Source organism: Wasmannia auropunctata, unplaced genomic scaffold (genome assembly GCF_000956235.1).
Source record: "Wasmannia auropunctata unplaced genomic scaffold, wasmannia.A_1.0 LD336106.1, whole genome shotgun sequence".
Taxonomy (NCBI): domain Eukaryota; kingdom Metazoa; phylum Arthropoda; class Insecta; order Hymenoptera; family Formicidae; genus Wasmannia; species Wasmannia auropunctata.
This window is the reverse complement of record NW_012026784.1, coordinates 6,243,945-6,271,095: the sequence shown is the minus strand read 5'-3', so window position 1 is coordinate 6,271,095 and position 27,151 is coordinate 6,243,945. Positions and strand designations below refer to the sequence as shown.

Below are 27,151 nucleotides of genomic sequence, written 5' to 3'. Positions count from 1 at the left end.
GGGGGGGAGTACGCCATTCGTCGTATTCGATGTATTCAATGCGGAAAAGCCATTTCGACTCGTCATCCCGCTCGGAGGGTCGGAAAACCTCAGAAAATGCATCGTTTATGCGGAACCAGGAAAAGGAAGGAATCCTCGGCAGTCGGGTGGTTCGGATCGATTAATTATTTAACGAAACCTCCTCCCGCGCGCCGCTCATCCTTGCTTACCCATCCTCCATCTACCTCTCGTTGCTCTGCCGGCGTTTTAGCCCCGAAGCATCGCTCGTTCCGCCTATGTTTCCATCCCCCGCACAATTCCCCCGACTCTCTCTCTCTCTCTCCCTCTCTGCCTTTCTCCTTTTGCGCGTCGACACCCTCGTCGATCCCACCAGCCACCCCCGGTCTGAAATTTCATCGTGAACACGAGAATCGTAACTTCGATCGCGCGCAGCGCAGCCCTCGGCCGCGGTACCCTCGTCGACGACGCGAGGGGGATGGTTGGTAAAACAGATACGTAATTACGTGCCCTTTGATGAGAAATCTTGCGTTGTTATACGTACGTACGCGCGCAAAAGGTGACGGCTCACGATTGAATTGTTAAAAGACAAACTGATGACTAAGGCTCGAAGCCGAAAAACGTGATGAGTTCTAAAATCATCAAAAATAGATGCAATGAATATGTATGTAAAGAGAAATTTTTACCAATAATTTTACAGGAAGTTTGTAGAATAATTGATGCTTCCACACACACACACACACACACACACACACACACACACACGCACACAAACGGTTGGTAACGAAGCAAAGCACGCCTACGGGAACATTTTCCGAGGCGCGAGTGTGCCAAAAGTGTCGCTGAAGAAATATGAAGCTCGCCAAGAGTCACAGATACACGGAGAAACGGTAGAGGCGCGGGAAACGAGAGAACGGTCGAAGGAGGGGGATAAGGCCGGGCGGTGATAAGGGGTAAAGGGGAGAGGAAGCGCAGGATGCACAGACGCACACAGTTAAATGGCTCGATAGCTGGTGGACGAGACGAGGGAGCACAAAGGCACCGGCGGATCGTTCTTTGCGCCGCGCCGTTAAAAGGCCCTCCTTCTAAACGACCATGGCGAAAAGGTTCTTCCTCCTCGTCGTCGTAAACACCGCGCGCGGCGCGACCTCGCTCGTCTCTTCCTCTCTTGCCCTCTCTCCCTCGCTCCATTTTCTCTCCTCATCCCTTATCGCCCAGGCTACACGTCGCTCCAGCTCGCTCTCGCTAGTTACGACAGAGAGAAAGAAAGAGAGAGAAAAAGAGAGTTCCTCCAGCACTATCCTTCCTACCCCCGAGCTCGTCGCCCTCCCTCTCCCCTCCCTCCCTCCTTCTCTTCCTCCTCCTCCTCCTCCTCCCGACCGTCCCGTGAATTTCTTCGCGTAAACCGGGGGAGACGACTCCACCTTCCAACGGTGTCTCGTTTCCGGGGTGACGTCTTTTAGCAGAGTCAGCGGTGAAGTTGCGCCCGACGTCGCGAACGCCTACGGCCGATACACGCGTAGATCGGCCTTCTCGGTCGGGAATACGAAAATTTCACTGCGCTCGATCGCCAGGGAGGATCGGGATGGTGTCGTCTGCACCCTCTCTTTCTCTCTCTTTCTCTCTCGCGTCAGTATACTTTGAGCGGATATTTAAAAAGACCCGAAAGGGCGGACGAACACGTCGGTGGCATGACTATCGGTTAAACGAGCATTACCTTCACTCCCCCCTGCCTTCCTCTATCCACCTGCGTTATCCCGTCTCCTCGTATTTCCTTTGCGGGTTTACCGCCGCTTACTGTTTACCGCGGTATCATATTTACTGCGATTTATCCATGGCGTTATCGCGCCTGCGGTTTCATCCCTCTTTCGTACCCGCTGCTACCGCCGCTGCCATTGCCGCCGCCGCCGCCGTCGTCGGGAACACGATTGTGTATTTTTATGATTACGATTCTTCTCGATTTTTCACTCCGTACGATACGCTACATAAACAGCAACGTAAAATCGGCCCTTTCATTTGAATAAACAACACGTTCGAAACGCCGAAAAACCATTCGATTACGTTTTACGATCTCCGATCTTATTTGATTCGCTTGTGTAAAAAAAATCGACAAGCTTCGCTAATAACATCCGACGATCACGGAATTTTGTGAATAGTTGCAAATTATAAAGATCTTTATTAATATCCGTCAATCCAACCTCAACATATCGTTCTATGATGCATGCGAAATTTTCTAAAACGCAATGTATCCCTCTCTCTGATATATGAAGATACCTCGTTGATCATTATCGAAACAAGATTTTGCGATATTCCAACCGCAACGCGAAAGTTGTAACATATGTACAACATTCTATGACGCTCTCGAAAGAAAAACTCTTCTTTCTCTTGACGCCAATCGAAATTTCAATCATATGTTTATGGAAAATTTCGTGAATAAAGAAACCTAAATTCTAGTCTCTCGCAGTAATCAATAATCGCGACAGCCAATTCCTGGCCAGTTTTTCGCAATTTGTCCGACGATTTCTTGCCGAGTCGTGGAAAGCGATCGAGCTCGCTCGCGAAGTTTTCGCGTCAGTGATTATTCTCTTCCTCGTTTTTAAGCGCGTCGATCGCGACCGTTTTCCTCCAGCGCGATAGAACGAACAAGAGAATAATTAGGCCACCGAAAATGCAGCGGCTAATGGAGAAGCGGCAGCGATCGATAGTTAATTATCACACGCAGACATCTGGCCCGGGGTCGCTGCGGCGGCATCATATCCCGATTTGTCTTTCGGAAATAGAAACTCTCTTTCTCTCTCTCTCTCTCTTTTTTTTAATTCATCCATCCGCGCCGTCCTCGGGGTAGGCCAGCGAATCGATTCGCAGCGTCCTCACGCATCCATGCGTTATTACACACCCCGCCGCGGTAATTTAGTTCGGGTCGAGTACGCTTAATACCTACTTTTGCCGCCGGTATACGCATTTGATAATTATTCGGCATCCAACCAGACCGGCCGAATAATTACACCTGTTTGTCCGTGGCATTTAATATAACAAATGTTATTTGATCCCGCAGTCCGATACTTGCGCGAGCGTCCGTATTTTATCATTCGATATCGGGGAAAACGCGCGCGGCGCGCATCCGGGACATCACCGTCTCGTAAATTCGAGAAAATCCAAAATCCGTCGTTCATTTAAAAAAAAAATGCGCAAACCGCTTTTACGCTCGTGGGGTGGCTTTCGCCGACAGGCGTGCGACCGATCCTGCGAAACCGAGCATTCACGTAACGTCGTAATCGTCGTGTATGACCGAGGATAATGTCCCTCGCTCGCGCATCTCCCGGGATCGTGGTCGCCTCCGAGGGATCCTCGTCGGCACGAGCGCTCGTCGGAATTAGGTACAGAAATATCGACGACAAGCCTCATCGACGTGCTAAATGCGACACGCGTGGAGATCGCGGGGTCAACGCAATTCGACAGCGTCATGCATATTTAACGTCCTTTAAGCCGGTTCCCCGTGCAAGGAAACACGATGTCCGGATAAATAGGCGTGGTGCTGGCATCGTCCGGCGTCGCCTTTGACCTCTCCTCCCCCCCTCCCCCGCCCGGCGCGGTGAAGTGAGTGGTTATATATGCGATTTCCGATGCCTGCGCGCGCGTGCATAATCGGCGTCACGCGCGGATAAATACGAGAATTAGTGTGCGCGATCGGTGTTTGTACATCGCGGCGCTTTTTCTCGTCCGCTCCGGCGGACGATACCGCGGCGTCCGCGAAATTGCAGTCGATCGGCTTTCCCACGCAGCACGCACGCACGCACGCACGTACGCACGCAAGCGTGCGGACTGCGGAGGACCATGCCGGAGAAACGCGATCGTACTTTTCAACTCTTGTTTCTCCGTTTTCCTCCCATTCTTCGCCGCCCTCTCCTTCCTTTCTTTCCTTCTTTTTTTTTTTGCCAATTTCTTTGCAGTTCTCCGACCGACGTGTCTGTTCCCGCGTTCTCCTCCCTCTCGCTCTCTCCCACCTCGGTCGGTTCTCGGTGAATTTTCATGCGGCAGTGCGATATTAAAGCGCCGTTTCCCTGGGATATTTGCGCGTCGAGCGAAACGTAGAAAATAGTTACGTCGCGCGCGCGCGAGACTCTTTTTCTTCCGCGCGTGCTCCACTCCGCTTCCTTTAATGGAAAACGGAGAGAGGACGGACGGATAGACAATATTTATTATACTCCGGAACTCGATCCACCTTTTGCGAGCGGCATAACATAAATACGTAGCAAAATGAAGCTACGGACGACACGAGCGAAATTGTAAAACTAGCTAAAGAAGTAACGATATACTTCAAAGGGGGTTGGAATATCCACGACACAGATAATCGTAATAATCTCGAGCGATGATAAAGACTTATTGGACGACGGTCGATGAAAGAGCGGAAGAGTGACTGCGTTTGTTAAATTATGCAAAGACCGTACTCTCGAACGGCCGGACGAGTGCGAAAGAAATGCGCCAGTCACTCGCACAAATTCTCACAATCGCAACGATTACTCTCCGACGTTGTGTCTCGCGACGTTGTCCCGAAAAAAGAAAAAAAACAAGCGGGAATATTTTGCGATATTTAATAGTATTTACAGTGAGTATTTTCGGGGTCCCGCGTAACATTAAAATCGTATTTCACGCGCGACCAGCGGCGAAATTCATGCGTGGGGTGCAAAAAGGGTGGGAGGGAGAGAGGGAGGGCAGCAAAACAAAAAAAGAAAATCAGCGATACAGCGACGCGATCGCAAATCCCGCGCGCGTACGGACGCATTGTCCGCGAGCGCGAATTAAACCGCGGCGTTTTGACGCATAAAGTTCAGCCCGTCGATGAGCCATTAATTAGCTTCCGCGACACGGACGCTGCGGCCCGGTATCAAATAGGATGAACACGGGATTCTGGCGAGCCTTCGTAAACCGGCGTAACACGTACGCGCCTCCCCGCGATTATGATACGCCCTACTAAGGATTCATAGCGCGATTACGCGTGGTCGAATTTATCGCGTTAATCATGAATTCCGCGCATACGTTTGCGTGTTGTAACTGCGGTGAGAAGCACGACGAATTGATTTCACACCTACGGAAAATCTGTGATTTATCCGGTATGATAAACATGGATGACTTCCTTTTTTTTTATGTAACAAATGTGAATAAATTGAAGAAACATGCGTAAGAGAAATTATGCAATACATGCAATAGAGAAATTAGACAGATCACTCACCCAACAAAGACCGGTTTAGATTATTATTGTTTCTTACCTGAAACAGAAAGAACAGTGTGTTAGTTAAAATATTCAAGTTAGAAAAAATATATTTATAGATTAAAAATTTGCTTTTTATAATTTTATAGCAAAGCGCCAATTCCAAGGAAATTGGTTGAATAGCTGAATAAATGTGACATTCGTATTTATTAATTATACAGCAAAATAATGGAAAGAGATTTTCACGTTTGCGAGAAATATTTGATTTTGACATTAACGCTTTACCAATTTAAATAGCAAATAATCAAATTTTTTAGCTCCTGAAAATCGATTTTTATAATAACAATTCGTCGATCGATGGTTAATTTCAATCAAGGAGCGAGTGATAACCGAAGCTTTGTTCGAATCCTATAATCTCCGATACTAAATATCACTTCATTCGGATGCGTAAACTCTCGTTAGCAGTCTCGGCACTTCTCGTGTAAGGCGGCGGCTACTTTTATTCCGAGGAGCCAGATTCAAGATTCCCGAGGCTCGACCCAATCCGCCGACCGGAACACGAAACTTCGTCCATTCACGCGGCGGCACCGGTCGACGACGTAAAGTTTCCGCGCGGGGCACACACCTGCGGACGAGAGAGGGCACGTCGAAGTTTTGCGGCCACCGCGGCACCCCCGTCGTCGCCGCAACCGCCACTCGACTGCGTTATTCAAGATACATTCGCGTGTACACTACTCTACACGGTGGCCTTACGTGGTGATCCGAGCCGGCACGTTGGCCGGCACTTGATCGAAATTAACACGCTTCGGCAAGTTTTCGTTAGCTAATTAATTTTCAGTCGCGCGGCGACGACCAGTTCTCGTCGTTAAATTACCGCTGTTAACCGCTCCTCGATCGGACAAGCTGCGTTTGATACGGTACGAATTATAGGAAGTTGTCGAATGTTTGACATGGAGCACCGGAAAATTCGACGTTTGCCGAAGGCACACCCCTCCCCCGTCCCGTCCCGTCCCGTCGTTTCGCCGAGCGAAATGTTTTAACGGATATAGGGTTTCGCGAAAATTACCGCATATTATTCAGCGAGAAACGTACAGTGGAAGGAATCCAATGTACGGGTACGGACGAAGCGCATCTGGAACGCAAATACCGCTGTGCATCTGTATCCGGGAGGGGCAGGGTGGGGAGACGCGGCATTGCGCGACCGTGTTTCTCCCGGAGGAAAAACGGCGCGCGCGGGGCGATGGACAACATCGATTAAACGTTTCCCCGCATGAATTAAAGAGACTGTAAAAATTTGTTTACCTCCGGGAGCCACCTCGGCGACGCGGTCGGCCGCATTTTCAAATGATTTAAATTTCAGATTGCTCAAATGACCAAAACCCCCGGGCGGGGGGCGGGGAGGTTCCAGATGGCGGCCGATTTCTTTCTCTTCCGGTTCCCACTCTTTTTTTCTCCCTCCTCTCGCGGAGAGACCGTCGGACTTATCAAGAAGGAAATAACAGTAGAAACAGAAGGATACTTCAATCATGCGAATTAATAGGGAGAGAAAAGCGCGCGGACAGTGCAATTAAAAGGAGGATATCAGAGCCATTAGTCTCGGGACAAATCGCGACTCGGACCGTAAATTAAAATACTTGAATTTTAAATATTAGGAAACTCTAGTCTACCAAATTTCGTCTCAATAAGCAAAATAGATTTGAACGTATTTGAAGCACGAACTTAATCACAGAGCTAAATCGTGAAAAATGTTTAACGTGCAATGCGTTAAATAATATTTAGATTCCTCGTTTCTCTCTTCGATCTCGTCGAAAATTTCACGCTTGTCACTCATGACAGATATATCTTTTACAGTTAAAAATTGTTTTTGCAGGCGGTGCGCGTGGCAGTCGGAGCAACAAAGTGTCGAAGCGGGCGAAGCCCCTCGATCCCGACGAGGACGACTATTACTACGATGATCCTGTGGACGAGAGGAACAATCCGACGAACGAGGCGCCGGTCGTGCCGCCCGGATTCCTGAGCCCGTCCGTGCGGGAGTACCTCGATCTCGGTAAATCGATACCCGGTACGTAAACAAGATCATCTCTCGCAAAGTTGTCCCTTTGTGAGCCGCTTATCGGACCGGGACCGATCGGGAGTAGCTCTCCTCTCCCCTCTCCCTGTGCAGCAGAGTCTCTTTCTCCGCCTCTGTGCGCACAGCTTCCGAAATCCGTCCTTATTCTCTCCTCCGCTCCGCTTCTTCCTCTTCCTTTCTTTCTCACCTCTCCCGTCTCCCTTTCTTCCGCACCGAGCGTCGTTCTTCTGAAATCGAGAGTGGATGCGTCGCGTAAAAGCCGGAGCCCGATCATTATTTCTCGCTCGTGAAAAATAGATGAAGGAGGACGGACACTTTACGCGGAGACGAGGCCGCGCGCTCGCGAGCGACGTTACCGTCAGTAACGGGGAATAATGAGGAAATGGAGAAAGCAAGGGAGATATGACGAAATAAGTAGAGGCGACAAGTCGATTGCGTAGACACTCTCCCGTCTTCGAACGCGTCTTCCGTATTCTCCCGAGAGCGAAAAATATTTCACGCTCGACGGTGCCAGACTGTGAGAAATGTCAGGAACGCGCGGGAGTCACGCGCGGAATGGACCCTTTACTTTAAAGTACCGTCTGCGACCGTTTCGCTTTATTCATAAAGACCAGGAGAGAACGTTGCCGAATCCGCGAGAAATATGCGTAACGTGCATATAACGGTTGAGTAATCTAATACATTCGTGAAATCATCATTTCTGGATGCGAAGTTTCGCGCGGAAAGATATGCATCCCGGCGCGGAAGGTATAACGTTTCATTAATCTTGATCTACTTGCACACAATGCCGATATAAGCCTGGCAACGTACCATATATACAGGGTGGTCCAGAATGCGCGAAGAGAATAGTTAAACGACAATTTATTAGTAAATGAATGTTTTTCGGAATAAAAATACTTAAGACGCATTAATTAGTTTCTTCCAATTCTCGACTGTCGATTTTCGATAAAGCTATTCGATATAAAAGTCATAAGCTATAAAGATATCTGAATATCTCTATATTAAAAAGCTGGAAGGCACGATGATGTTCCACACAGTTGTAACGAAGAATCGGCCGATCTAAGATGATCCGCGAAACATCGGGATTCCCGGCAGTTTTCCCGGGAAACCCCGTGTAGCCTGTTCTACGAGATGGCGATTGTACGAGAACGTATACACGCCGGAGACACCGCTCATGCGAATGAAGCATCAGGTCGAACGATACGCTTTGCCGGCAGCGATTATATAAGATTTGCGGGCCGCAAATGGATGGGATTTAAATCTAGACGGACGACGCAATACCGCCGTGCGCGCGCGCGCATTCATAAACACCCTTCAGCGAGGGTAATCCAACAATAGACGCCGGAATGAGAAGGAAGATGCCGAGCGCGAGGTGGAAGTATAAGGAAATACGTAGCCGCATACCTCGACGAGCAATAACTTATCTTCTATCCGCTTCTTACCCTTTCCTCCGTCGTTTTCCGCAATCGCATAAAGCGAAGCACCCGCCGACTCGGCGGAGGAACTTGACTCTTCGAATACGAGACGCCGCGTCGCGCCGCTCCGTTCCGTTCCGCGGAGAGATACCGGCAATTTCACTGATATTCCGCGGCTCTCCGCAGAGACGAGGCAAGAAGGGTGTACCACGTAACGGCCGTTTATCGCCCGTCAATTTCCCTTAACGCGTTTCTCTCTAACGCGTCCTCTCGAAAGTCTCCCCTCTCGGCTGATTTACGCCGCTGTTCGATATGAATTTTACAACATCGGCGAAACGTCAGGCTTTTCAACTCTCTCGTTTCCGGACGTCGCTTATCGAAGTTTATCAGTGATTTTTAAATTCACTATTATTACTTGCGCTATATATATATATAACACCGTATAGCTTTGTATATCGTATAAACCAAAAAATATATAATTATTGTTGTATGATGGAGCATGTGAACTCGCGGATACTATCTTGAGTCAGGGGAGCGTAGCTTCGTCAACAAGTTTCCGACTATTAGAGGCTTTAACGGGTTAAATCTGCTTGAATTAAGCAGGAACAGCGACGGATTTGTCGATAAGCGCTTTAACAGATCGCTTGGAGCCTCAATATTATCCCGATATTATCATTATTTTACAGATTGATCAAACTACGCGACAAAACATGATAATTATTCGAGCAGATCTTGCAAAATTGAGAAAATTATAAAATTCAGGAACGAGATGTGGATTTTGAAAAGATGCAAAATTAATTCGGAATACCTAGAAAAGAGCACTGTTGTATGCTCGGCAACTTTTGCGCTTAATATACAAAAAAGGCCGCTTTACTAAAATACTAATGAGATTCTGTAATTTACATTCTGTAAATTACACATAATGCACCATCCCATTTTTTCCATGCCGGTCCTCATCCTCTGGTCTACGTGAAGAGACGAGGGAAGGGGGTCGCTTTTAGTTTTAAAAATCATTATTTTTAAGGCGAGGTAACTGCATTAGTAGCATCGTAAATTCCCGTCAGTGTAACCGAACGAGAAACACTATTAATCTCGTCTTCACCAGTGATGCAGCCTTTCCCTCCCCACGACACGTCTCCCTGTTTCACAAGAAATTTGTACTATAAATCATAAAAAATAAATAACATAGTTAGCGATCCGTTTTTCGTCAAAAATAAAACGCACGAAGATGTGAAACAACGCGAATAAGACACGGTGCGATTTCTCAAAAGGAGATTTGAAAAGCAACAGAAGGCGCGCCGCGAATCGAAAAGCGGACGCCACTAGAACGGAGGGGAGGAAACAGGGTAAAATTAGCGATGCATTTTTAATGCGCGGCTTATTCTCAAGTACCAACCGCGATAACCTTGTTGGCCATTGAACGCGCGGTCATACCGCATTAAGGACGATTTATGTCACTTTGTGCCGGCTAATGGGCTCTTTGAAGGACCGCTTTGAATTTCAACGCTGACCTATCGTAACGCGAGCAGGCAAGCGGCATCCGCTTCGATTTCCCTCGGTTCGCCCTTATGCGGGGGAGGACGAACCGTCGGCCGGCCGGCGTTCCCTCTTCTGTCTCCCTTTAGTCGATCGATCGTGAAATATTTGCTGCAGCCTTCGCGTATACGGAGGGAAAATTCCTATAATGGAGTTTGCACATCGCGCGCCACCGGAGGGTAGATATAGGCGGAGAAGTTGAAGAGAGGCTGTGCGCGCGCGATGCAACCCCTGCGTGTGCACGTTACACGCGATAGAGAATGTCGGCCGGGGCTGATTTATAAGCGAACGCGTGCAACACCGAGGGGAGTAGGAGGGAGGGAAGGGCGTTTGCCGCGCATAAAATTCATACACTAAATTAAATACCCGGTCGTAAGTACCCGGGAGTACTTCGTCGAGGTACCGAGAGCCAGGTACTCGCGAAACTTTACGGAACGGAGAATGATTATTTATGTATCTCGGGCTCACGCACGAAGGGGCTCAGCGCACCCGCCGCCCGTCGTTGAAACGCGAATAATATACGCGGTTAAATCCGACCGACCATTGTTCTACGAGATCTGATTATTTGATAAACGTGTTAAATGTTATTTCGTCGTGCGATTAAATCGATCGCGCGCGCGCGCGCGCGCGCTTCGAAAGCGCCGCGGCGTCGCGGTGAAATGGGGGGCGCGCATCGCGTTTAAATTCCCGTGCTTTATAGTCGGCGGTGATAATCGTCTTGCGATGATAAATGTGTAAATAAACGTATCGATTATAAATTAATATACACCGGTTACGGAAATACGATATACGAGTCTAAAATTTCGGAAAATACGCGAATATCAGGCGGAATGCGATATGAAAAAAAAAAGAGAGATCCGCTTTCAAAACGTCAGATCTCTTTAACGCTACGCGAGAGGAGTAATCTGATAATATTTCTCCGCTATTTCAAAAATGAATCCGACGTTGGATTATCGGTACATCCATTTCCCCCGAGCGATCCGATAAGTGCGCCGTACGATCGTGTTCGCGAATTTGAGAAATTCGCCAGGGCGCCAGCGTGAAATTCCGCGAATAATATCCATCGATGACGGACCTCCGAGCCAACGTCGTCGACGTTGAACGTCAATCTTGCAGCGAGGAGCGTCAACGATGCGACGGCGACGATGTCGTCGACGACAACGACGACGTCGGCGCGCCTTTCGCCGACGTGACGGCGACCGATTAGCGCTCGCAAATTCCCAAACAATGCACGAGGAATTTACGACGACGACGTCGCTCCATCGTAAACTCCGGGTGTGTCGGTTAACTGCTGTGACACCCTTCCGACAAGGGCTGATTATGCCGCCCCCGAAGCGACTGAAACGTTGCAGGGCGCAAAGGGAGTAAAGCCGAGACGAGCCGTCGATGGGGGATGGATGATCGTGCAGCGGCGGTGGGCAAAGGCGTGGGGAAAATAACGGGACAAAAAGCGTAAAGAGACAGAGAAAAAAAGAGAAATAAAAATAGCGAGACAAAACAGATAATAACGAGAAGAAAAAGATAATCAAATATAAAGAAGAATTAATTTTTTCGGAACATAAGAAATTAAGCCGAGTTCGTCTTAAAAAAAAAATCAAACTGCGATATGTAAATAGTTTCTGCTGAAATAAAGAAATTGGAAAAAGATTTGAGATGTAACTTAACGTACTTAATAAAAATTTAATGAATCGAAAGGCAAAAGAAATACCACGCGTATTTCACACTTTTCTACATTAAATTAATATATTTACGGTTTTGAGATTTGTGACTCGTCCACCCCTCCATTCTCATCACACGTTCCATTATGTATCAGAAAGATTTCAGCTAACGTGTTAAAAAAAAGCTTGTACATTTCATAGGTAAACTCTGTTTCGTTTCGCGTACAAGGCGAGCGCAATAAAATCATCCCCCGAACGAGGAGCGAGGAGAAAAAGGTAGCTGCAACGCCGAATCAATATGGTAGCGTAAACTTATCTCATTGACTTAACGGTTCTCAATCTCCCGAAGGGTCGCGCGGAAGAGGCGCGCACTCCTCCCCTCGCCCTACGTCCCGGATCGCGGGGCGCCACTCCCGGAATAGGATAATGAAACAGTCCCGAAACCCCGGACGAACTCTGCACCGGCGAGCGTGGCTCTCCTCACGATGTCACGATGGCAGTTCCGGCGAGATCAGCGCGCTGCGGGCTGAAGCGAGCGGGCAGCGAGATATGTACGAGAGAGAGGGGAATGAAAATACGGGTCCGTTACGTGCGTCTCGCTTTCATCCCCCTCGATGCCGCTACCTCTTTCCCGCCTTTTCTTCCTTTCCCTGCTCGCGGGAATCCTCCCTCCGCTTCGCGCGAACCTAACCAGGTACGTCTTTACGCGCGTTTCACGACATACGGACAATGGCGGGGAAACGGGAGCGGGCGGCGGAGAAGAGGAAGGTAAACGCATAAGGGTGATACGGAGGGGCGTACCACTGGGAGAGGAATGGAGGGACGGTAGGAGAAACGAACTCCCTCGGACCACGAGTGCACTGGAGAGAGACGGACGGAGGAACAATGCGGGGTGGAGGGAGTTGCAACAAACCTCCCGTCCCGTGCGCCTGACTGACTTTATGACGATGGTTGAGACGTAAAAGAGAGGAAGACGGAAGTCGAATGAGAGAGAGAAAGAGAGAAAGAAAGAGAGAGAAGGAAAGATCCGTACGCGATCGTGGATCATGCAGACGTCGAAGCTTCGCCCTTCGTCTGGCGGGACGCGAATGTGAGATTGTCAGGATGGCGACGTTCACGAAGATAAATTTAAGTAAAAAGAATATTATATATAATAAACAATATATGCATACAATAATATGCGCATAATAAATCTTTATGATTAATTTATAGAAAAAGACCACGGGCGTGTACTCACCGCTGTATTTTTCTAAATCTTCTACAATCCATGATTAACTAATGATTCATTGAAATTGGTTCGTCGATGAAAAGTTAATTTTGTCGAACAATATAGGTATATAATTCCTTTAATATTCGAAATAGTACTAAAAGATTCACGAGCGCTACCACACGCGTATCCCCGAATTTGCGACAGAGAGAGAGAGAGAGAGAGAGAGAGAGAGAGGGGAGGGTAGATCCTCGCATGTGCAATTAATACCGCGCCACGCCGCGCTGGTACTCGGGCCGCTGAAAGGATTAATATCTCGCTTGTAGGACAAACGCATCCGAAGTGTAAACGAACAGCTGGATAATCACAGGAAACGGTTGTTTAATCGTTTTCGGTACGATTGCCGCATGGATCATTTTGGTTCTCCGTCTCATGCGTCGTTTGGTTCGGCTCGGCTCTGGCTCAGTTCAGTTCAGCCCAACTCGGCACGATACAACGCTGCGCTGTTCAGCTCGGAATGATCTCATTGCGCAAGATAACGCTTGGCATCACGTCCCTGTTTCCAAAAGCGATTCGCTTCCATCCGCGCGAGCGCGCCCGCACACGCGAGGAGCTTCTCTGAGCACGAGTCCCCCCTGGGATACGTTCCGGATTAATCGAGAGACGCGCACTCGCAGGCTCTCCTCTCTTTCTACCTTGGCACCCGAGTTGTTACCTGCACAAAGCAAACTTCCTCCCCCTGCGCGTCCTCCCCTCTCGCCAGATATCGACATTCGATCATCTGCCAAGTGCACAAGGCGCTTAAATTATACGCAAGAAACCTCGCCTGGCGCCGAGTCTCGTCGCGCAACTCGGAATTAACGGGGTCTCGCATTATCTCGAATAAGTCGTTAGGCAATTACGCGTCTTTCATCTAGACGAACGGGGTCAATCAATCCGACAACGGCTGACCCGCGAACGTGTCGCGTCCCGGCGACACGAATCAGCGACGTGCGTTGATGCGCACGACCTAACGTTGCGTGACTTTCTAACGCGACGCGTCCTCGCTACTCGCCGTGATCTCTCTCGTGAGCGCTTCGCGTGTATGCACTACCTGTTTGCCAGCATCGATTCGCGGCGGTGGCGGCGACGAGAATTGGAAAACGAAACGAACAGGCACCCGGTGACGATCGAGGCAAAAGTGAGAAAGGGGAAGATATGACGCTGAAAACTCGGTCCTCATAATTGTCGGCGATATAATAATAACGTCAACGAGAAACGCGACCGACGATGAGGGAGAGGGAATGTCTATTATGGGTGGCACTCGTTAGGAGTTCCTATACGAAAGAAGCGAGGAAAAAAGGCAAAGTCAGAAAGAGAAAAGAACGAAGGAGGGGGAAGAAAGAGAGAGAGAGAGAGAGAGAGAGAGAGAGAGAGAGAGAGAGAGAGAGGATTCGCTGATTCCGTGTACGTTCCCGTTTTGCTTATTTATTCTGCCTCAATAATTCGAGACAGAAGTTTCCCGACGCGATCCAAAGTCTCTACGTGAACTTTTCATCGCGTCTCTCCCGATACATTCGAGGGAGCTCGCGACTCGTCGCGGAAGGAATATCGACTTTGCGATAGCGAGCTCACGTGCAACCGTTAAAGGGGGTTGATGCTGTCAGACAACGTGAGATACATAAGTAACAAAGCGAAATAATCGTTTGTACGTATGAAAACACAATGATCGGCTATCCCCTAAAATATACAAAAATATACTGTTCATTAAGATTACTACGTATATAGACAATTATATACCGTATTATTTTTTTAAACAAGATATTCATATTAAAGATATTTTCAAGAATTTCGTTGGGCAGCGAAGATAATTTTTCGTAAAATACACGATTCTCGTGATTCGGCTCAATCGTGAATTTAGAATCAGCCAGTCGAAACAGAGATTCGGGTAAAAAGACTCATGGAAAAGTTAAATAAAGAACGGAGCCAGAAAACCGACATGGATCTTGCGGCGTTTCCGGAAGCGACATTCGACGACATATAGCTTCGCGACGATGCGGTGTGTGTGTGTGTGTGTGTGTGTGTGTGCGCGCGCGCGCGCGCGCGCGCGTCCGAATCCTCGATCTTAAAGATTCTTGTTTTACTTCCAAAAGAGGAGAAGAGATATAGGGACTTTTATAAGATTACATGCGAGAGGAGAGTACGCTGATCTCTCAACGGAAAAGATAACAAGACCCGGGGTCTCGTCGCCGCGCGGAGACGTTGGTCGCGTGCCAACGCGTAAAATTCGCGCAAGAATGGAATCGCTGATCCGAAGTCCGCACGGTTCCCTTTTAAAGTGGTACCGAGGAAGTATTCGCATAACAAATACCGTGGCGTGAACCAGCATTTTCTCTGACTGGCAAAGGGAATTAAAAACGAGGTCAACGCTTATTAAGAAAGTTCCCTCGTTAGCTCCGCGAGAGATTGCGTCCTAGATGTATGGATAAAAAAAAATACTATTTTTCTCAAATGTTAAATCGCGCTTTAAACATTACGTTTCACATCGCCGACTGTCAAAAAATTTCACAAAGTAATTCCGCTTGAAGATATACATAGTTAATCAATTATATCTCTTCTATCGAAAAGGTAATTCAATTTCATCTTCAAAAAATACTCCATCACCAAACGCAAATTCTTCATATGATACTATTATCAAGGGAATAGTAAATTGAATTAATAAATATTAATATGGAGGATATTAATTTCGTTTCATTAGTAACGCTTTGCAGGACGCGATATTACGAGTGCCGTTAACATATATAGTAGTCACCCTGTAATTTCAGTGCAAGAGAGCTTCTTAGCGATTATAAGGTTGGTTTCGAGCATCTCCGTATCTAAACAATTTTGCAATGAAACAGCATTCCGTCGTGTCCCCGACTCGCGAACAACCTCATCGCTCTGTCCCCTTTTCTCCCCCAATTCCTCTTTCTCTCCCTATTCGCGTCTCTGTCGGTCCAACTATTCGAATCTCATCGGGCGACAAGCTTAGTTTCGTCGGGCAGAAATACTGTCGTTCACGAGAGCATGCGACGAAGATGGAACGACGGAGATGTCCCTCGGAGGAAGAAGAACGTAGAGGCTACACAGGGTGGAGTATGTTTTCATAGCGGATGTATAACGAAATTGTCCTCGTGTAAATTCTGAGAACCATGCTTTAACTAAAATCTTCTAAAATTAAAGCATTTAATTAAATATTTAATGGCAAAACGTGCGAATTCTTTAAACATACAATAAACGATATTTCATGTATTATACATGGAGTTATTTCTGCATCTACCAAGATTAAATCATTTATTCAGGTATGTGAACTGCTCCTGTAAGTTAATTGAAATTGATTGTTTCAAGAGGGAGAAGCATAAAGTTCTATTAAATAATCAGACTCCAATTCATTTCTGTTAAAATTTCTCTGCGAGAATTTCAATGTCCCACATTCTTTTAGCATTTTAACAATAAGTAATTACTGTCTGGTTACGCGTTATTTCATATTGTTGAAACTTCGCGCGAGTCAAGAAATTCCCACGTCAATTTCACTCGACGGAAAGTCGTTCAAGTTAGCTGAAAACAGCGGATTGGCCAGGTTTCATTTCATCTCGGGCGCGCCTGCAGGAATACCGATGCGACGCGACGCGACGCGTCTCGTCGAATGTGATGCGACGCGATGCGACGCGGATACGAGCGACGAAATGGACCAGTCTGGTATACGCGCGCAACACCCCGGGCACGGGTATACACAGAACGTGCACCTACCGACGTGGTCGCATAAACTCCGACTGTGTTGCACCGACATCCATACGAAATTCACACCTTGCGCCGCTTGTCCGATCTGTTTTGTCAGCGGAAGAGATTCTGCGTACCCGCACGGAATAAACGCCCGCTGTCTCGCTTCCGCTCGTTGAAACTACCCTCTCTCTCTCTCTCTCTCTCTTTCTCTGTTTCCTTCTCCCTCATCCTCATCCCGATCCGTGGTTGGGTCCGCGTAATTATAACTTCGGTAGAATCTATCTATAACAATGCCCGCGTCGAACTCGTATTCTCGCTCTCGAGCTATTCACCCCTTTCGAAGGTATGCACTCGTGTGTGACAGTGTAATTATTTCGTTTTCCGCTGAGCCTTGAACAACGGGAAAAGAGATTGCAAGAAAAGAAAAATGGCGGCAAGGCTTGAGGATGAAGGAGCCCGAAGGCGCTTTCTCGGGCTAGCTTCACCGGTGCCTCCGAACCTCTTTCAGTTACGACGCCAACAGCTTCGTGTTGTCTACCCTTTGTTTTCACCTCCTTTGATTGAGATATCCCTCTCTCAGCGACCTTGGGATCACTTGCTTACACTTGGCGATATTGAACTAGATATATTTTCGATTTTGATTCCAGAAAAAAGTTTGAAATACGTTGTATAGAATCTTAACAAAATTAGAAAGACGAAATTTTTTCTTTTGTTCTCGCGTAAAGCGTAGTTCATAAGATTAAGTTTATATATGGATAAAAATTATTTCAAGTGCAATTTTTCAATATGAGCGTAAAATTTTTATACAAATATTAGAGATATAAAATTATATATTTTTAACTTTTATTATTTAAAAATATATAAATTGAATATATAATTTGTATATCTTTATCTTCTAATTTCTCTTGCCTTTCAACACTTCATTTAAACAAATACTCTGTCGACTCTCAGTTTCCAGTTACACACAATCGCACCATTGTCCGAGAAAGCTACGCGAGAAACTGCGATTTTCCGATGAGATTCGAATGGCTGCGGCTGCAAATGGAGAGATGGAAACGGAAATAGAGAAAAGGCAAAGAACCGTGGTTGCATCGAGTCGTTTAACCCCTCTTGCGTCCGTTCATTTAAGTAGCTAACTCATCCAAATCGCCCGGCGCTTTATATGCGCTCGCGGGTTTCACGCAAAGGGAATCCGTGAGCGCTGAAATTACAGTCGGAATAATCTGTGAATTATTTAGAGCCCCGAACGTACGATCGAACGCGATATCAGGGAGGCCGGATGAAACGCATTTGAATGTCGAAGACCGTACAGTTGAAATATTGATTATTACTTCAATTCATTAAATACCTTCATTAATATCAAGAAAAATATATACATTATGTAGTATTAATTTTATCGATTTAATTGCTTGCTACTAAAACACATTTAGAGTATCTGCATCAATTACGTTGAAAATAAGACTTACTGAACTCATTGCAATTGCAGGTCGCCCAGGCACGGATTATCCGGTGCTGGGAAAGGTGCCTTACACAAATTTCTACTGCGACGACCAGTCCTTCCCCGGCTTCTTCGCCGACGTGGAGACGAGATGCCAGGCGTGGCATTATTGCGACATAGACGGCCGACAAGCAACGTTTCTCTGTCCGAACGGCACGCAATTCAGCCAGGCGGTCTTCGTATGCGACTGGTGGTTCAACGTGAGGTGCGAGCTTAGCCCGAAGCTCTACGCCATCAACAGTCGACTTTACGGTACGCCCACCGAGAGCCCGACGAGACCCCACCGACTGATCACGAAGGAACTCCTGGAGAATATCTTCGTGCGTAGGAAATGAAAGGGGCGGACGGATGGCACGCGATACTTCGCCTTGAAGAAACGAAGAAGAACGGGAAAGGGAAAGAGGAGGAAACGCGATCACGTCGTCGTCCTACAGGAAGGAAAGTACTCTCCTCGCCAGTACAGAAAATCGTAAAGAAAAAAGCGCCGCAATAAGAGCTCACCGGAGTCACCGGCGCGACTCGAAAAAAGTATCTCTCCAGAAGAGACTCTACGTGCAGAAAATTATTCTCTCTCTCTTCCTCTTTAATAAATCCATGACGCGGATCTTCCTCCGAACGCGGAAGCAATCCGCAGTCACTTAACTATTCCATCACCATCGATCGATAGAAGCTAGCGCGTGGGATTCATGCCCGGGCCCTATCACGACTGCGGAACTTTCAAAGGAAACGAGAGGAGGAGACCGTTCGAGAGCATCTGACGATAGCCGAGATCGCGCGGAGAAGAACACGACAGAGCGATTATCCATGACAATCGTGGAGTTCTGCGAAAGGTCTCGTCGCGACAGCCGCCGCCGCCGCCGCCGCCGTTGTCGTCGTGCGATAGCGCGCACACTCGAGCCGCTGAATCGCGCGATGAACGTTCAGAAGGAGATTACCGGTGGATAAATCTTTGCCCAATGAATATCGAAGCGATCTTCGTCGAAGGCGAAGAATCGTCCTACCCATTTCCAGAAAGGGGAGGGAACGGGGGAACGGATAAAGCTCGTCGTGATGAGCACCGCTGCGTCAATAAAAGAGAAACCGGAGGCGGAGCTCGACTTCCGTCTGCGCTCGGCCTTCCCTTCCGACGGAAGGAATTGCCCGACGTGGAAAAGCGTCCTGCACCCTGGATGCAGTTCTTAATCGTTGATGAGACCCCGCTCGAGACTGTGGGATAGCCGAGGCGCCTTCCATCCGTCTCTTCTGTCGATCGTTGCTTTACGGACGTCTTTCTCTCTTTCTTTCTCCCTTTCCGTCTCCGCGTCTCGGACAAGAAGCGTCGGAAGTTGATCGTTACGGCGGAAGTACGAAAGCCACCACGAGCAATACGTGCCACCGACACACCTGCGGGAAAATCAACCGAGTGCTCCATGATCGATCATCAAACCCGGACACGACTCCGTTGGACGGCTTCGACCGCGCTATAATCTATTTTGGCGGATGTCGCGGTTTCTGTTATACTTCCGGGCAGCGACGTTCCGTACACGCTGAATCATACTTGTCAGTCTATAAATGGAGATTAATATGGACAGTGTCCTCAATGTGAAGAGTTCAACTGCGCTTTAATCGTTACCTTGACGCGGTCTCCGTTGAGAAGCGAGTCTCTAAATACCGAATATGCCTATACGTAAATAGTCCAGTATCGCCAAAATATTATTAATGTGCGTTATTGTAAAAATAATACAGATTGCAAACGCATAAAAGGCTAGTTGATTGAGAATACTGTTAGCTTGTTAATATTATTCGACGAGTCGTTGGACGAAATGATGATGTAGAAAAGAAAAAAATTATATTTTGACATTATTACAAAAAGACTGCAGAAAAAAAATTATATTTTTACACTGTTATACATTTTTCGAGTGTAATAAATAAAAAGTGAGAGTTTATTCTCTTTATAGATTACAAAAAAATATTACAATTTATATTATCATTTCGGCCAGCAGCTCAAACGTAAAGAATGCAATAAGATATTAATATTAAGAGAAATATAAGAGAGAAAACGGTCATATAATCCGAATAAATATCTAAAAAAAAAAAAAGATTGAATTTTCGCGATAATCACGTATCGTTATTCGCTTTTACGCCGAACTATGCAAGGAAGGGAATCGATACGTTTCGCGCGCGGACGGCATTGACGAGCGTGCAAGTCGATGCTTTCCGAAATCAATAGTCGATAATACGATTGTGCACGCCCGCTGATTGTGATGCCCGAGTTGAGAGATACACGCAACACGCGCGCGCGCGCGTGCAAACACATGACAACGGCAGGCTTGCCGGCAATTAGTAATGGCGCGTCGTGCCGAGATGCGCGATATTGTTGCGACCCGCGGCGGAAAAAGCGAGCGGAAAAGCGAACGTCACACGCGACGCGAATTCTATTCTCGCGCCACGTCAATAAACGCGAGCACGCGAGCACGACGCGCGGCACAATCGATCGCACAATCCCTAAAATCAAGATTCCGCGGGCCGTGGATTTTTCATTTCCGAACCGAACGATAGAGATACGAACAACTGTGAACCCCGAGGCTCTCCTCGTCTCGAGCATTGCTCTCGAGCTCGTAGTGTCAATTAGTTATTTGTTTAAAACTGTGAGCGAAGCGCACGTCTCTGCGATCTTGTGTTACGTCAGCGCCGTTCGTTTGTATAACGCATTCTTAAGCGATTTCTGCAGCGGGATGAACATGTGCCTTTTAATCTAACGCTCCTTTGCGCACCTTTGTACATAATAGAGATAGAAAACTGTAGACGTGCTAAGACAATATACACGCCGATCGTCGGCGATTTTGTGTTAATATAGATAAACGAGTGTTGGAACGACGGGAGTAACGGTAAATCCGACGACCGTCCCCCGAGATCGGAATTCTGATAAAAGTAATAATTGGAAGTCAAGATGCGCGATTAAAGGAAAGTGTCCCTCCGAAGCTTAGCTGGATAGTTAGCCTCTCTCCTTCGATTCTTTTGACGGGGAATGTAATCTTCGCAAATTGGATGTTGCACAAGAATGCCATTACTGAAATTTTTATTTAATATAAGGGAAAGAGGAGAGGGAGAGAGAGAAAGAGAGAGGCAGCTTTTACGAGAGAGGAGAAGTTACGGTAAATTAGTTCGAAAAACTTTTCGGTACGGTGTATCTTTAATGGGGATGCCGGGGACTTTTGCCGGCCAATTTGCTAATGAAGAACGGTTAACGGGGACAATCTTCAGTGAAACTGAAGATTACTTTTTAAATGAGTGACGGGATTTAAACTAAAGTCACGCTTAATTCGATTATACGCCACAAGGGAAGAGAATCTTCAAGTAATTCCTTCCGTTTTCGTGGTTTATAGCGTAGTGCGTAGTTAAGCTATCATTCGTTAATTGACAGCGGCGTCTTTAGTCGCCTTTTATCGCAACTGCATGAGCGATTCGCGTTTAACTCAATTTAAGCATCGCGTCAATCACAATTGATATCGGAGAAATAAGGAGAAAATTACGCGACGATAAATCTCATGCAAGAAGAAGTCGATCCATTCTTGGCATCTCCAGGTTTGAGTTTGTATGCTGTCGAGAGATGTATTTTAAAAGTGAATAAAATATCGATATTTTAACACTCGTCTAATGGGTCATCTCACATCCTGACAGTAAAACTGTGAAATCTCGACAAAACGGCTCTTTAGAAAAATTATATGTGCTACTCTGTCGAAACGAATTATCATCATTTCCATGCGCGTTTAAATTTAGGCATTTGTGGAGAAAATTGCTGAAGAAATCGCATCTCTGCCGCGCAATGTAACACGATAGTTCACCAATGGTCGAACCAACCAATGGATGCCGCGACCATCCTTTTGCGTAACATGAGAATTAAAAAAAAACAGTGAACATTGTTGGTGAAATGACGGTGGCCGGTGCGGTCACCGCGACCGCAACTGATTCGACTCTCCGCACACTGGTGGACAGTTTTATATAAAATATCAGGTAGCCACGTTGCGTTAAATGAACCGCAAGCTGCATTCCGCAAAATAATTGGTTTTGCCAGCGTATCAGAATTTTTTTTCCCTCCCGCAAGCTGAGTTAGTGCGGGTGCGATGGGTACGTTTTGAGGTTTGTTTCCGGTTTCTGTTTTAATTTCATTCCCCCCCTCTCCCTAACTCCTCTCCTGTGATCGTTATTAGATTCGTTTTGAATTGCGTGGCTCACGTTCGTCGTGCCTATCTAACAACAGACCCGCAATCGCGCAATCATTACGCTGTTTGAGTCGCTGATGTAAGTTACACGTTCGATACCGCAATACGTATTTCCCACGTCGCGCAGGTGTCTTCCTAGACCGATATTTTTCAACGTTGTAGAAAATCCGCTGGAAAATTATTGTTCTATACCTCGGAAAGCCTTCGGTTCAATCTGTACCGATATTCCGTGGATCGTACGCAATTCGCTGCAGACGCAACGGATTCTTGTGCACATGCAATCCTCACTCGGTGAAAGATACGCCGGTGTGTACCGAAACAATCGATTTATTAAAAAGAGAACTGACTATAAGAGCGCGATTTGGCGGGAATTGGGGAAACGTTTCGCGAGGACTATCGCGAATCGGCGAAGCGAGAGAACGATGACGAAGATCGAGAGAACGCACGCGGGGCAGATCTCCAGAAGGGGTCTAAGAATCCATCAGCGAAACTGGTAATCAGGTGGAGCCAGCACGAACTACTTTTCAGGGATCCAATCTCGCTGGGAGTTTTGCCCGCTCACCCCCGACCCTCTCCTTGCATTTTTCTTCTCACCCCCTTCCTCCCCCCCATTTCGTGCGAATGCAGTACGTGTGTGCAATGTCGTCCGTCCGTCCGTTCGTCCGTTTCCACTCCCCCTCCCCGATTCGTCCAATTTTGCGGGCGAGCCCGCTCCAGCGGCTGTTCGACGTGTCCGGAAACGCGCTACACGCCGATTTGAAATCTTTTCTGTGCCGGGAGGAAAAAAAATACGGCGTATCGATTAAGCGATATGACGCGTTTTCAACATCGCAAAAATAATATGCTGTCCCCTGTCACAAAGCGCGATGTATCGATAATCGGAAAAAACGGCTAATTGGCAATTGCTTCAGCGGACGAAGTTAACGATTTTTCATGAGATCGAGAAGGATTCCCGTTAACTCCGACAGGCAGCGAAAGGAACGGACGGACGGGTGAGTTCTCGCGAATTGACGCATGCCGAAAAACGACGCGGCCGGGTGATATTCGCGAAGATGCGCTCCGTGGCCTTTAATTGCAAGATCCTTTTTGACGGTATTCTTAAAGCCGGATGCAAATGGATCGTAAAACCGAGCGTCCAGGTGGTTCTCATTTACGAGCGCGGAAAGTTTTTAGGTCCATCGCGCCCGAGTCGAGTCGAGAAATGAGAGAGGGCCTGTTTTATCGGTCTGCGAGTTCGAAAGTAATTCTCTTACTTGACGATGAGACCGACAGGCCGCGCGATTCGAGACTAATTTCGCAGAGAAGGAGGCAGAACCTTATCCCGCTCGCTTTGGCTTCCTTACCGATTGTTCAAAGTTAACGTCACATCGCGGCGTTGCGTTCGACGTGTGATGCCGGTATATCGCTTTTGATGTCTTACACATTCGTACCGCATTATATCGACGTCGTTTTACAAGGACTCGAAATAAATCAACTACCAACAGCGTAATTTTCTGATGCTGTATCTTGCAAAATCGTCCCGTGGACCGATCGCGGTTTCTTAACGGATGGGGAACGAATCCTCGTACGAATCTACCACAAAGATCAATAAATAAAAATAAACTCGCGCAAGGCTCGCAATTAATCTTTCGAAGATTGAGTCCTCTGCCGATTCATGTCGACGTTCGCGATATGTATCCGTGAATTCAACGTGTATATTCAGTTATTTTCGCGCCCACGTCAGACGGAAAGACGGATACGCGGACGAATTATTTTCGTTCGTATAAACAAAGCTGCGACTTGAAAGGGGAGTTTAAATTGTTCGCTAGTTTTACGCGCCCGCGGCGCTCTCGCCTACTCGCTCTCCTTCTCTCTCTCTCTCTCTCTCTCTCTCTCTCTTCGTTTCATCCCCGATCCACCCTCCTCTCTCCATCTCGATACGCCTTTCCTCCCCTTTGTTTCTTTCCCTCTCTCGCTCCTTTCCCTCCCCTCGTATCCTTCCTCCCCCCTCCCCCTCGAGTGGGTGCATGTTGTTGCTGCTGTTGCCGCTGTCCATCAGGGAAGATCCCGGGATGCGAGCCTGCGCTTGAAGCCCATTGATTAACCGTTGTCTGTCGCATGCTGCGAGCGAGAGAGGAAGCGGAAGAGCTCTCTCGCGAGGCTAGAGGAGAGAAGAGAAGAGAAGAGAAGAGAAGAGAGAGAGAGAAAGAGAGACGCGCACGTTCAACGTGCCCACGAGCAACGTTTATGAAAACTTTGTGCATCGACTGCGCCACAGCAACGAATAAAATAACGCCCTGGATTATTCCGCCCGTCTCTCTCTATCTCTCTTTCTCTTTCTATCGCTCGTCCGTTTTCCCGCCGTTCTTGATCGGCCGAGCGGAGGGCCCCACGCTTAAATTATCAGCGTTTTCCATTTTGTATCGCCGATTACTTGCCCCGGAGCCCATTCGCCGGCTCCGCCGATAAGCAACGAGTTCAAAGAGTTCTCCCGAGCCTGGACTACAGTCAAACGCTACGTGTCCACCCTCCCCCCTCCCGCGTTATTAATAGAGCGTTTTCCCCCGGTTGCTCGTTATTTAATATATTCTTGCCACGACGAGATGCAATGCCGATCTTGCACTAAGGCGAAGAGCTAGGCGTACACCCAGGATTCATAAATCAATGCCGATAATAAATAAGTAAATTGATTAAAGAGCGATGACTGAGAAAAATTTCTGACAACACCCTTTGTAATTTCAGATCACATTTTAATTATCTTAATGCTGGTCTTCCCATTTTCTAAAGCAGGCGGCGACAAATTTCAAATAATATTTTGCTCTATATATATATTACTAAACTAGTCCTTTAGGACACCGTGCGGACAGAAGTACGAATGCATGAATAAATATACTTTTCAATTTCGAGTGCAGAAAATGATCGCTTTCTCCGGGAAAACAGCGTGAATTTTCAAAGGGCCTTTCCACAATAATAGAGTATTTCAAATATATATACGGTATTTACGCTACTTGCAGTGACGTTTTCGCTCACAAAGGATTAAACTGACAATTGTTCCATCGCGTTGTTACGTGGAACCTGATGCAATGTGATGTTAACACACCAGGCTTATCAGGATAACAAGCAAATAATGCTGCCGTCATCGATTAACGTACAGATTCGTCGGACCGAATAAATTAAAATGACTTCCATTTTTTTTAATGTAACAAACGTGAATAAATTGAAAAAACATGAGTAGGTAATAGAGAAATTAGACAGGTCACTCACCCAACGAAGACCGGTTTAGATTGTTGTTTCTTACCTGAAATAGAAAGAACAGTATGTTAGTTAACGTATTCAAGTGAGAAAAATATATATTTTTAGTTAAAAATAATATAAAAAATACATCCAGAAATCATCTTTATGTAATTATCGTATCACATAAGATCCCAGTTGCGCGAAAGATGGAGAAGGATCACTCCTCCCTCTTCCAAGAGGTGAACGAACGACCGCAAAATATAATAATTACGATACGAGCGAGCGCTCGGCGGAGGCACGAAATACGATAAGAAACGCAGCGGAGGAGCGCGTCGCGCAACTAAAACGAATTTCACGAATTCCCGACGAGTATTCCGCAAGTAGAGAGACCCTGCGACCGGCGGCGGCGGCGGGATGATCGACGTGATTCCGCGTAGCAAAAACGGACGAACATGATACGCAGAGAGGGTTGAAAACACAGAACTGGCGCCGCCACCGGCCTTCCCAGGATCGAGTGGGATGGACAAAAAAAACCCGAGCGAAACGCACGAAGGCGCACCCTCCGATTTTTATTCTCGCCTCCCCGACCGACCGACCGACCGACCGATCGACCACCGTTTCGTCCATCCCCGTTCGCTCGCTCGCGCGCGCTCTCTCCCCATTTCGTCCGGTTTTTTTAATTCGCGCAATATTTCCTGGTCGTTCGCATGTTAATTTTCGACGACCAATGACGCGGCAGGCCCGCGGGGCATAGACGTCGATGATATTTCGCGTGTTTCGAGTGCGGGTCGAGAGCAAAATTCCCGATCGGCTGGACCAATCCCTCCCTCTCGCTCCGTCCGCTCCCCCCGCTCGCCGCCGCGCCCTCTTTTTCTCGTCGATATCGATACAAGCGTACGTTGTTACCTTATCGGCGATGCGTTAGCGTAATGCAATATGCGGCGCGAAGAAACGAGGTGGGTTGGTCGCATTAATGAAGGGGGGTATACGATTATAATTGAAGGGTCCGTGAAACAATTGCGCTCTTTGATCACGGAGCATTATGGTGTTTTATAACGTAGCAAGTGCTCTCGAAAAGCAAATATTAGTACTGACGCAAATTACGCTCTCCCGCGCGCAATATTAGTTATGAAATAAACAACGTTTTCGTGCGCGGTCATAATCGCTGCGTGGCGCAATAGTTTATGCAACCGAAACGACGATGCTAGGCCGGGGCCAAATGCAAATTGAATTTTATTCGTTCCCATCGTTTAATTATTCACGCAGATTCGCATGCTGGTTGTCGTCCCATTAATTAAATAATTAATTACGTATTTATTGAACGGTAATTGCTTACGCAGCGAAAGGCTGACACGCGCAAACTTATAGCGTCCACTTATTTTTCTATACAATCTGCCCCCCCCC

General features: G+C 47.2%; 2 protein-coding genes across 3 annotated transcripts in view; one reads left to right on the top strand and one right to left on the bottom strand.

Annotated features, from left to right (window-relative positions):
* The window catches only part of LOC105454752, a 56,993-nt gene extending 36,776 nt beyond the window's left edge, over positions 1-20,217 (top strand). Inside the window, exons 2-3 of the mRNA XM_011697619.1 lie at positions 7,077-7,268; positions 18,321-20,217. Of these exons, the coding sequence (XP_011695921.1) occupies positions 7,077-7,268; positions 18,321-18,667 (539 nt within the window). The 3' untranslated portion in view covers positions 18,668-20,217. The remainder of the gene's footprint in view (positions 1-7,076; positions 7,269-18,320) is intronic.
* Positions 1-27,151, bottom strand: part of LOC105454733 (RING finger protein 17) — a 149,725-nt gene that overhangs the window by 45,863 nt on the left and 76,711 nt on the right. The gene's annotated exons all lie outside the window — the stretch shown is intronic.